General features: G+C 38.6%; 1 protein-coding gene and 1 pseudogene across 1 annotated transcript in view; one reads left to right on the forward strand and one right to left on the reverse strand.

Moving 5' to 3' along the window:
* VPS13B (vacuolar protein sorting 13 homolog B) overlaps positions 1-12,868 on the reverse strand; it is an 816,084-nt gene that overhangs the window by 47,303 nt on the left and 755,913 nt on the right. The window contains exons 45-51 of the mRNA XM_024756522.1: positions 7,474-7,737; positions 6,711-6,794; positions 6,358-6,533; positions 5,772-5,942; positions 5,215-5,416; positions 3,908-4,096; positions 1,123-1,269 (exon numbers count right to left, since the gene is read on the reverse strand). Coding sequence (XP_024612290.1) covers positions 1,123-1,269; positions 3,908-4,096; positions 5,215-5,416; positions 5,772-5,942; positions 6,358-6,533; positions 6,711-6,794; positions 7,474-7,737 — 1,233 coding nt within the window. The remainder of the gene's footprint in view (positions 1-1,122; positions 1,270-3,907; positions 4,097-5,214; positions 5,417-5,771; positions 5,943-6,357; positions 6,534-6,710; positions 6,795-7,473; positions 7,738-12,868) is intronic.
* LOC112407361 (uncharacterized) lies at positions 1,315-1,422 on the forward strand (annotated as a pseudogene).

Below are 12,868 nucleotides of genomic sequence, written 5' to 3' on the forward strand. Positions count from 1 at the left end.
CTACTTCCCACCAGGGTACTTCTGGTCACCTATTTATTTTATCAATACTTCAACGAACCAAGATGAAATTCTGTTACTCTGACATTTTTATAAATACTATAATGCACTGTAGGCTTAGAAGAATAAGACTTTCATCCTACTGTATTGCTCTAATGTAATTTTTAGGAGCTGAAAGTAAGGGCTAACAATAAATTCAGATGAAAGTAAAGAAAAATAATACTTTTCTATATGATGGTTTCAATAGCGTAAAACAATAGATACCACTTAGAATATTCTGTTTTCAAATCCTTTTAAAATATCTCCTTACTCTCTTAAAATAAAACTGTTCGTCTGAACTGTATAAAGAATTGAATATTGGATTCATTTGCCGCATATTCTGCCATAGAGACGTTACCATAAATGAGCTGGTACATTTTCACATTTCCTCTCCTCGTGGACACAGAGCTCAGTGCTCCCAGATCTGGGGCTCCGTTGGGGCTGAGCCTTCTTCACACAGGGCTCCTCCAGGCACGGTGGCCTGCGAGGCAGATGTTCTTTTCCAGGAGCCTCTGAGCCAGTCCTCAGGCCCGCTTCCTGCTGGCGGGGCCTTGTGTTAGTGAGCTCTGGCAGAGAGCGCTGCAGCCTCGGGGGCAGATGGGGCCGGCAGCACCCAGCTGCCAGTGGGTCCGGATCTCCTGCTTGGTAGGATGTCTCCTCATTAAGTACCTTGGAAGTGCTCACCTCACCATGGCATCCATGGTTTTGTTTTGTTTTGTTTTGTGTGTGTTTTTTTTTTTTTGCGGTACGCGGGTCTCTCACTGTCGTGGCCTCTCCCGTTGCGGAGCACAGGCTCCTGAGGCGCAGGCTCAGCGGCCATGGCTCACGGGCCCAGCCTTTCCGCAGCATGTGGGATCTTCCCGGACCGGGGCACGAACCCGTGTCCCCTGCATCGGCAGGCGGACTCTCAACCACTGCGCCACCAGGGAAGCCCAGCATCCATGGTTTTAATGAAAGCAAAAATAAATGAATTTTTACCTATATTCAGTGTTAGCTTTTGATTTGTTCCAGGTTAAAAAAAAGTTGATAGTAATTATTATTCATTTATGAAAACGTAGACAAAACAATCATCTTTGAATTGCTTACCTCCTTTCCAGAGTGGGGTCTGGCGATAGATAACTGTGGTTTATAAAATATCTGATACGGCGTATTATTGATTATTGTAGTCTTGTCTTCAACCTGAATAATTTGTATGCCTTGCTGTACCATGGAGGAAATGCAGAACTGGCATAACTGCAGGACAATTGAGGAAAGAGTCATTTTAAAAATATTATATGGGTGTTGTATGAAAGGAGAGAAGGTTAGCACTCCCCTTGACAAGGATGGAAGAGGCGCATACAGTTAAGGCACTGCCACCTACTTCGTGGCATCTAACCACTGTTTTTTTGTTTATTCTGCCCAATCTTTAGAGTATTTTGACTCACCAATCATGTATTTCATCAATTAATGAAAATATTAACAACTTCTAAACAACAGAACATAATACATAAATTCAAATTAAATCTGATACTTAAGTGGGTGCTTCCAAAGGGAAAAAAAAATCATATGGCATATAAAAACCTCTTGATTATTTTTAAAAGTCATTTTATCCATTGGTTTGCACGGGACAGTATCAATTTTATCTTCTGTTCCAGAGGATTTAGTAGAGTTCCCTTTCAGTCTCAAAATTGTCTTGGTCCCTAAAAAGGGTCACTATTTACTCTTCAACTGGGTGCTTTAGCAAACCGGCTACTTTTCCTGTTATTGTATAGTGACAGAGACTTGTTTTCAAGTTATTAAACCAATTCCCTCACAAAATATTTATTTATAAAGCACTTATACATAAACAGATGTCGCTTATCCTTTTCAACATAAAGAACTCAATCCAGCATTCCCCTTCTCCTCATGCTCACCTAGCAGCTATCTCACTGAATGTGTACCTGGACCAAGGGGAGCTCTGAGAACTTAAATAATGATGACAACGTTGAAGAAAACAGTAACAGCTGACCCTCATATATTGCCTTCTTGTGCTCCACCTGCTGAAAGTACTTTATGCATATTAATTCACAGAATGCTCACTACACCCACATGGGGTAGCTACCATATTATCCCCATTTTACAGAAGAGAAAAAATGAGGCACAAAGAGGTAAGCAACTTGCCCAAGGTCACAAAGATAAAGAGGGTCTAAGGGTTGGAATTAGAAACCATGCAGACTGGTTCCCTGGTGCTGCTCTTAACCACGGTGTGTATCATCTCATTGTCCTGTCACATTGTATGAGGAACTGATGCTCAGAGAAGGTATTACTTGCCTGAAGATATCCATCTAGCAAGTGGTAACGTCAAGAAAGTTCTCAGAGTGTGGTCTGGGAACCCTTGGAGGAGATGGTCTTTGAGATTCTTTCAGGGGGCCCCAAGGTCAAAACTAATTTTAAAATAATAATAAGATGCTATTTGTCTTTTTCACTCTAATTTTCACATGAGCATACAGTGGAGGTTTCCAGAGGCTATATGACATGTGATGTCATCATGCTTATGGCTAATGAAATGTATGTTTGTGAATTCTTGTGTTTAAAATTTTCTGTTTTAATTTCTAATTTGATAAATATCAAATAGACATAATCCACATAAACAAAAGGTTTTTTGGAGGTCCTCGGTATCTTTTAAGAGTGTAAAGGGGTCCAAAGACTAAAAAGTTTGAGAATCACTACTAGAGAATAATGAGATATAAATATAATAATATTATATTTTCCAACAGTTCATTCATTCCTTCACTAACATTTATTCGCACTTGCTGTGGCCACTTTGTGAGGTGCTGGAGGTACTGGGTGTTTGACTGTATATCATAACTTTTTTTCCAGGTTTTGATGGTAGTTCTCAACTTACAACTATTCAACTTTGGGTGATTCACGCTTACAGCTCTTTGCCATTTACACCCGTGTTACAGTATTTTGGCCGGCAGAGCATAAACATGTGTTGCCCAGACAACTTTGAGGAAATGGATACCAGCCTTGAATACCGAAGACCTACTACTTTGTATCAGAGAAATTTATTTTTAAAAAGTCACCAAACGACCCTAACTTTTCTCAGGAGGCTCTTTGAAGATGCCTGTCAAAATCTAGCTTCTCCCCAGAGAAAGGTCATTCTGAATTATACTACTCTGCTGAAGCATCCTTTCTTTTTCAGATTTGGGACAGCTAAAATAACGAAGATATCATTAAGTACAGCATGAGATTTCTACATGGTACACTATGATACTTACTTCATACATACAGTTTAATGTGATTTGTTACTATATTATTCAGCTTAACTGGTTTTCATATACTACTTTAGAAAAGATTCATGTTGAAAAGCACACACCACTTATACTTAGTTCAATAACTATTTTTTTTCATTTTTTTTGGTATTCATCTTCATAACCTGAGTACCAGTCCGCTGTTCAATAATACAACTCCACAGCATTTCGCTCAGGGTGCCCTTTCCAGAAATATAACCTTTGCTGCAGGAGCCTTTGTCCTTTCACTCAATACTCAGAATGTTAGCAGCTCCACCTCCTGCTCTAAAACAAGGAGGCCAAGTACAACTTGTGGATATTTGGGAATAAGTTCACTTTTTTCCCCTACATACAATAAATCAAGTGACTGCTGAGTGTTCTGAAATAGAGAGGTTATTGGATAAACTATGTGACACAGCTTTTATCACTAGCAAAGGAAAAAAAAAAACGACTGTAGAACAGAGAGGTCTAAGAAATCACGTTACACTGTTAAAAATTGTTTGGAACAAGTAATACCAAAAAGGGATTAAAAAAGAAAAGGGTAGACTCATTTTAAACAGGTTGAAGGGATGGCATGCTATCCCCTGAGCCACACAGACTTTTATTGACTTTGATCTTACCTTCTGATGTCCTGGGAAAGCACCAAGTCTTATTTCGGCAGCAACAAACCCTTCTTCGTCCAATGACACAACTTCACCGTTACCTCCATCTTTCCACTTTGGAGATGTCAGGTTATGGACCAGTTTAATTGCTACTGACTTGTGCAGGGTGTTTGTATTTGCCCAGTATATTCCAATTTGAAAAGCTTCCTGGAAAAGTAATGCCTCAATTATAAAGTATTTTTCTTAACTTTGATATTTTTACCTCAATTCGTAGGAATTTTTTATATTATGTAATAGGTCTACTTAGGCAACCAAATCCCTTTTTATTTTGTAATGGCAACATACATTTTATTTTAGTTCCCAGTGCTTTCTCTGAATCACAATGGAATTCATATTTATTGAAGGAGGGAAAAAGAACATCAATCTAAACTGTGACTACCCTATATACCAAAGGCTTAAAAACTGAAGGTTTCATTTCATTTGACAAAAGAATAATATGCAACACTACGTACATGTAGGTCAACATCCCCATTCCTTAAGGTAACATCATATGATTATTTTTAAAAAAAAAGGAAAAATGCAATTGGGTAAAGATGTTTATAAACTGGAGTTCAAAAAAAAAAAAGGACTCTCAAATTATTCCCTATCAGGAAAACATTTTATTTAGAAATTCCTTGTACTCTATTTTCTTACAGATTTATGTGCCTTCTTGAACTGGGCTAGCCTTATCAAGAAAGTTCTCCTGTAATGGAATATAAAATCTTCCTACGAAATTCTGTTTTACAATTAAGTTTTTCTTCCCTTGTTATTAATGATTCTATGCTGTTATCACTAACGGGGGGCATCCATGATTATGGACAGGCAAGTCCACTTATAAAGGAAAAGGGGCCTTGACAAAAATAGCTGTTGAGAAATCTTTACCTCTTATCCATCTTGCGCATCTCTGAGAGTTTCTGTAAGAACCACAAAAATATCTAGGGGGTGGGTTAGCACAGAATATGGCTCTATATTCTTAACATATCCTGAGCAGGCAAATCCTAATACTTGTCAAACATCCTATACACAATGGAAATGAGAATGTAACTAGTACAAGTTATCAAATTTAATGATAACTCAAGCATGAATACTGCTGATGGGGAAAAAAAAAAAGACATCTGAGATGTCTCTGAATATCAAAGAACATTCCATACCCTTTACATATGCATCTAGGAGGACAGTTTTCCACAACTGATTGATTCTGTTAAGAACATAAATGCAACCTCAGAATAAAAGCTGGTTGTTGAAAGGAAAGAATTCCTATTAGTTTAAAAAAAAAGTTATAGTACCTGAAAATTAGGAGGGATAATAATTTTGCCAGCAGGAACCTGTAGAACAATCTTCTCTCCCTCAAACAGCCAGAGGTCCCACTTGGACTGATTGATGAGCAGGGCCCAGGGTAGCAGCTCTATCAACAAGGTCCTCACATATGGCTTCCAGGCTGACAGCTTCACTCGCATTGGGCTGTCCCACTGGCTCAGCTGCTCATTCCTGTGCCAAATACCACATCCAAGAGACTCAATGAAACATGATGACTTCAGGATTCATGAAATGTGTTTAAGGATTCCAGACACACAACGCTCCTGTATGACACCTCTTCACACCAGAGTCATGCAATGCTAAATTTGCATCCAGGAGAAAGAAACTTTTCATGCAATTACGTTCGAGATTAAGAATGAAGCAATCTACGGAATACATCTACTAGGTGATAAAAGGTCAGAATCTGACAGATACATGCAAACATCTTTTTTAAAATGTTTTTATGGTCTCTAAGATTTTTGTGAACGGTTATTTATTTCTTAATATTGAGAAATGTTTGTAGAAAAAGACTGCTAGAGAACATTACCTGTCAGAGTCCTTTTTATTATAGGGCCATGTGGGTTGAAGGGACTTTTCTGGCCCATAGAATTCGTCAAGGGTCTGAGTAACTGTGCCTCCGGGGTGTATCTTAGTGGCTATTTGCTTAATGAGGGATGTTGAGATGGGAACAGCACAATGTGAAGGATCATCTTCTTCTCTAGGAAACGGAAAGAAAAAACAAGAATGATTATCAGATGTATCATAGACCAATATTTTTTTTTGGTGAGAGTGAGTCAATTTTTGGTGCTTTAGGGATGATGACACAGTTTGGGGAATTATCTGGGCCGTGGCCTTTCCTCCCCAATGCTTGGGTGGAGATCTCTTGTTCCTCTACAGAAATTATGTGTCAATTACATTTTCTGATCATCCCTCTTATTTATATCCAAAGGGGCTGAATTTTATCTTAAACTGTATAAGAGAATAAGAGAATACTAGGCAGGGCAATTTAAAAATAACATTCTCATAAGATAAGAAACCATACAAAAAACTCTATCCTCCCTTACCCCCTCAGTAGGACAAAGTTACTTTTCTACTGAATCTCCCTTAAGAAAATGTAAGGACTTTCCCAGTACCTTGCTTGAAATGTTAGGTGATGTACAAGGTCAGGTTCTATGTTTTGCAGTGGTTTTTCTTGTCCTTTTCCTGGAATAATTTGTGTTTCACTCAATCCCAGACTTCTTTTCTCCAAATGTATGATAATGGGGTCTGGAAGATGACTCCTCACGATAAAAAGAGGGCTGAACACAATCTATAAAAATAAAAGGACAGAACAACTTTCATATTTGCTTTGTTGCAGTATTCCAGCTGTTTGACGCTGAAACAAACTTGTAATAAATCTCTTCCCTGGGTCACTCTGACCTTAATTTATTTCAGAACAGGAAAGGTCAAAGTCATATGCCATATTTTAGGATTAGAAAGCACTTACCATTCGTTGTTGCACTTGAGAGCTGGGTTCTAAAGTCAAAACTGTGCACCAGACATAAATAATAGAACTGTTTGAAGATGGCACCTGCACATGAGATAGAAAAGGGTTCTATTAAATACTAAACAGTTTACTAATTAATCAAAATAAGGCACAGATATAATATCCATCTGGAGGATACAAAAAGTTTAAAGTTACAGAAAAAAGCCATTTAAAAAAAAAGAATAAGCAAAAACAGACTTCATTATGGCATAAAGTGAATGTGCAGTGAGTCAATGGGGCCAATTCTTTCCGTAAAGATGAAGGGATTTGTATGTGGAGAGACTGATATAAGAGTGAGTGGGAGAACAAAAGAGAGGATTTGTCCTTTATGGGAATGAAAGTGATGATGGTGGAGATTGAGAAAGAGATAAAAAAGTAGCAGATCATCATAAGGCTTCTCAAGTGGGGAGGACACCCTTTATTCCCTCCCGTCCCTCCAAAGCCCTTGTGCATCAGAATCTTTTTCAAGATATAAATCATCTCCATCTGGGAGGGGTAGAGTCTTGGCTACGAGAACGACTGGAACTGATACAAACGTGTTGTCGTGGGATGGGGACGAAAAAGTTTGAGAAATAATATTCAAAGCCTTTTTATACTATTTCAGGCCTCCCCTCTTTTGTATATGTCATTTATTAATAAATTAAGTGCTGTACTGAATAAAGAACGTAACGAGAAATTTAAAAATTTAAAGCTGCTCTATTCTGGATTGTACTACTTCTCATACCTGAATGACAACACTATACTCAGGGGTCTTGGATTCCAGACACACGTCTCTCGACCAATCTTCATCTCCTTTGGCCTTCACACACAACTCGGTCAGTTCGCTGTCTTCTAGTATGTACGAAGGCAATTTCCGTTTGGCTGTGAGGCAGTCAAAATGTTCTCGGACCACAGCTTGTCCATCTTGACCAATGTAATGCTGAACGACTTTTAGTTCTATGCTTTGAGACAAGTAACTGCAGATAATCTGTCTTCCACAGATGATAATCTGAAAGACAATCAATCAATCCATCAATCAATAAGACTTCATCAATTCAGATTCCATGAATTGGAAATACAGGGAAACCTTGGAGATACGGCAGGTTTGGTTCCAGATCAACATAATATAGTAAATATTGCAACAAAGGGAGTCAGATGAATTTTTTGGTTTCCCAGTGCGTATGAAGGTTATGTTTACACTATACTGTAATCTATTAAGTATTCAAAGCATTATATCTATAAACATTTAAATACATTAATTAAAAAAATTTTTTTGCTAAAAAATGCTAACCATCATCTGAGTCTTCGGCGAGTTGTAATCTTTTTGCAATAGTAACATCAAAGGTCACTGATCACAGATCACTGTAACAAAGATAATAATAAATGAAAACGTTTGAAATATTGCGAGAATTAGCAAAATGTGACACAGAGACACGAAGCGAGCCAATGCTGTTGGACTGCTTGATGCAGCGTTGCCAAAAACTTTCAACTGATGAAGGGTTGCCACAAACTTTCAACTGATGAAAACGTAGTATCTGCAAAGCTCAATAGAGCAAAGCACAATAAAACAAGGTATGCCTTGTTCAGACAGAGTAAACTATGCTGATTTTAATGGAAAGAAAATGAAATCGTTAGCTTATTTAGAGAGTACAAGAAGAAAAAGAGGCTTCCAAGAAGAGAAGGGACTTTGCTTTGGTCATGTTGAGTTTGCAGAATTCAAAGGACAGACATGTAGGCAGGATCCATGCCCAGCTGCAAAGGCTGGTCATGTGCTTGAGAGTGAAGGTGGGACTGGAGATGGAAGACTTGTGAAATTAAAGCCTCACAAATGTGTGCGGACAGGAAGACAGTTTACCTGGAAAAGAGGGTGGAAGCTCAAACCCAGTAACTGACCAAGACTTTAGGTACAGACTCAGGGTGAGAAGTCAGAGAAGGGACGAAGGAGTGTCAGGAGAATGCAGGGTTGCTGAAGCCACGAGAGAAGAGACTGACTGGAAGGTGGTGGTGGATGGTATTGAACAACGTAGCAGTCAAAAAGGAAGGGGACTGGAAACAAGACTTCAGCTCTCACGGATGAGATGACAATTGTGATCAATTTATTCCCTGTGGCTGATTTCCAAGCGTTTATTGCACTCTTATGCAATACAAAATCTCTGTATAAACTGATAATACAAACAACTTTTAAGTCAGAAGCCTAATTATATTTTCTCTTATTCAGGTTTTTCTTACAGCATAGAAGCATTATCTTTATAAAACACACAGAATTATCCATTAAACCCATGTATTATTTAACTTTTCATCCAGCTAAGAGTATAGTTCAGAGCAGGCATTAAGAAATATCTCTTAAATTGGTGGAAATTGAAAAGATAACACAAAATTTACTCCTCTGCAGTGAATACTTTTAGAAAGCAAATCCTGTGTAATATGAATTTTCACCAGGACTGAGGAAGACAGGACTGTCACATACTGTTTTCCTTATTTGTAATATTTTTCCAGGTTATAAAATGTATACTAAGTAATACATGTATAGCATGTATGTCTAAGGATATGACAGTTAATTTTATGTGTCAACTTGAATGGGCCATGGGGTGCACAGATATTTTACTCAAACATTACTCTGGGTGTGTCTGTGAAGGTGTTTCTAGATGAGACTAACATTTGAATTGGTAGACTGACTAAAGCAGACTGCTCTTCTGAACATGGGTGGGCCTTATCATATCAACTGAAGACATGAAAGAACAAAGAGCCTGAGTAAGAGGGAACTCCTCCTGTCTCACTGCTTGAGCTGGACACTGGTCTTTTCCAGCCTTTGGACATGGACTGAAACATCAGCTCTTCTTGGTACACTAGCCTGCTGGCTTTTGGACTGGAACTACACATCAGCTCTTCTGGTGTTCCAACTTGCAGATGGCAGATCTTAGGACTTCTCAGCCTCCATCATCGTGTGAGCCAATTTATCATAAATCTCTCCCTCCCTTTCTCTACGTACGTATATATGTATATGTGTGTGTGTACACACATACACCCTACTGGTTCTGTTTTTTTTTTTTTTGGAGAACCATGACTGATACAAAGTATTTTCACAAATTATCTCTTTTATTCTCACAGCAACCATTCCTGGTGAATTTAAGGTTCCTGCTTTGTCGCAGAAGAATTTGGAGATGAAGTGATAGGTAAGAGGTGGATTTATTTAGAGAGATAACACACTCACAGACAGAGTGTGGGCCATCTCAGAAGGCGAGAGAGCTTCTAAATGTGGCGTGGTTAGTTTTTATAGGCTGGGTAATATCACGGGCTAATGAGTGGGAGGATTATTCCAACTGTTTTGGGGAAGGGGTGGGAATTTCCAGGAATTGGGCCACCGCCCACTTTTTGACCTTTTATGGTTGGCCTCAGAACTGTCATGGTGCTGGTAGGTGTGTCATTTAGCACGCTAATGTATCACAATGAGTTGTATAATGAGGCTCAAGGTCTACTGGAAGTCGAATCTTCTGCCATCTTGGACCCAGTTGGTTCTAAACAGTCTTTGTCATGTCCTATGGCTATGTCATTCTTTTAAAGGTTGTGCCCTGCCCCCTTCCCTCCTGTTTCACAACCACATAAAACAGGTGCTACAATGACTCCTCATCTTAACAAGGAAAAAAAACAGAAGCACAGAGATGGTGAATAACTTTCCTGATGTTACCCAGATGGTCTGGCCCAGAGTCTGTGTTGCTCACCATCCTGACTGTCTGTATCTCATAAAATTAATACCTACTAATTAAGAAAACAGAATATGGTTTGGTACAAGCTAATTGTGGTAATTCCATTACCTCTTTGCTAATGATTAGTTTAGGGGTGAACATGGAGCTCTGTTTTGGCAAATAATATAAAAAGGGAAGACTGCTAAAAGGCTCTGGGAAAGGTTTTACTCTTTGATAATAAGGGAGACAATTTGAGAAGGGAAAACCCTCGTTTTTTTTTTCTGCCATGGAAGATGTTAGGAGAGGATATAACTTTTGTAGCCATCTTGAGGACAGGAAGGCAAATTCAAGAGGACAGCAGAGAAGCAGATACAGTACTGAGTTGCTTAATTAACTAACCAACATCCGAGTCTCCCTTCTTCCTTTTTGTTATGTGAGATAATAAACATAAAAAAGGAACAATAATAGTATCTGCCTCCTTAGCTTGCTATGAAGATTAAAAACCCTATTTTGTAACTTCAAGCTGAAAGCATCCTAATTGATAAATTTTCCTATGTCATTAGGAGGACTTTGCAACTATCATTTTAAACAAAACTATTATTCACACACAAAAAATGTGAGCAACTATGAACTATTATTTACCCCAAGCAAATCTGCTAGATTGACAGACCAAAAATTAAAGTCATTGTTGTTTCAACTTGCATTATTTGAATAGTGAGGTTTAGCATTTTCTTAAACATTTATTTTCCAACTATCTACTCCTCTGAATTTTCTTTAGAAGGAACACATCTGTAAAAACCAAGCTATGCTTAACTGTTACATTTCCCCTAGATACTCTGGACATTATAATCTCTTAAAACAATATTTTCAAAATAACAAACATGGAAGTCCACTGAAATATGAACACAAGATTTTCTCTAGCATATGTAGACTAGACACTCATGATAAGCCTTATGACGCCATAGCATTGCCCAACTTTGAACAAACAATAGAAAACTCTGAGGCAGTATTTAACTCTGTTCTTATTCCGATGTGTCCAGGCCTGGCAATGTGTGCTCAGTGCTCTTGTTTCAGAACCTTTGGGCCCCATGAGATTTAGGAGAGGATTTGGCTGTCTCTCACAGAAACCACAGAATCTCTGCAACCATCTGGGACTCACTTTGTTTAAAGACAAAGATCCTCTTGGTGGGTTTTTATAGTTTCATTTTGAACCAAAAAGCCTGTTAAATAGGCTTTCAAATTTGATAAAAAGAAAACCCTTAAAAGTGGCCAGGGAGGGAAGGCTACTTAGATGAAGGAAAATCCAAAATGGCTGCTCCTTGGCGTGGGGCTCTTCACGGGGCCCCCTCGCAGGGTTCAGTGAAAGCCATGCCTGCTTTTCTTCAAAGTGGCAACACTTACAATGCCGTTATTTTGAAAATTATGGTTAGAATTTCAAGATTAATTTATCAGTTGAAGACAGCTACTTAATTTTTTTTAATGTAGGGTTTCTCTTTAATACACATTTCCAGGTTTCACACTAATTCCCCTCTTTCCCCAAAGCCACAAAGATGTGTATTGAAGATTTCCACATATGATTTTACTTAGCAGGTTTCAGAACTCTTATTAGATCAGTGCCAAGAAGAATAGCGATATTAAAGAATAACTCCAGAGCACCAGATGCACTGGAAAATGATATCTTAACCATGATTAAAAGTGTATGTATAAAGATACAAATATATATACATACATTCATATGTACATTTAGGTTTTTAGAGTGGTAAAGCTTTCCTCAATGAAGGGATGGAAAACACGGAAGCAAATACATGTGCTTGAGTAGTGGTATAATGTACAAAGTCCCTGAGAAATTTTATGTGTGGTCAATTTTCACTGGATTGGGGAAATGAGAGGGGTGCAGGAAAGGCAGGGTACAGGTAACCAAACGTCATTGTTCAAGCAAGCTTTAGCCAATTCTCCATTGTCCCGTGGTGTATTAATGCAGTTAAGGTATATCAGAGAGCTACACACACTCTCCTCCCCAAATGGGGCTTCATAATTAGGCAGCTGCGGTTTATTGCAAATTTCCAGGCCTAGGTGGGGTAGCAGGAAAGAAGCGAAGATGTGAGGGAGGCAGGAATCTACGAAGCTCTTCTGGAAGCTTGGTTCCTATCTTCCTAACCTGGCCAACTGAGGAAATCCTGTCTGACGTACTTTAACTAGCGCTAATCTGAATGTTAGTTAATCTACCCTGACAATAAAAAAAAATCCAATTTAAAAAGAAATAATACATTTTTGCGTGTGTGTGTGTGTGTGTGTGTGTGTGTGTGAGAGAGAGAGAGAGAGAGAGAGAGAGAGACAGAGACAGAGACAGAGACAGAGAAAGAGAGACAGACAAACAGAGAGGGGGAAAGAGACAGAGAGGGAGGGAGAGAGGGTAAAAGCAGAAAAACACTGACTAGAAAGGTTTTTTACAATGTT

The sequence above is a fragment of the Neophocaena asiaeorientalis genome, unplaced genomic scaffold (genome assembly GCF_003031525.2).
Source record: "Neophocaena asiaeorientalis asiaeorientalis breed wild unplaced genomic scaffold, Neophocaena_asiaeorientalis_V1.1 scaffold29, whole genome shotgun sequence".
Lineage (NCBI taxonomy): Eukaryota > Metazoa > Chordata > Mammalia > Artiodactyla > Phocoenidae > Neophocaena > Neophocaena asiaeorientalis.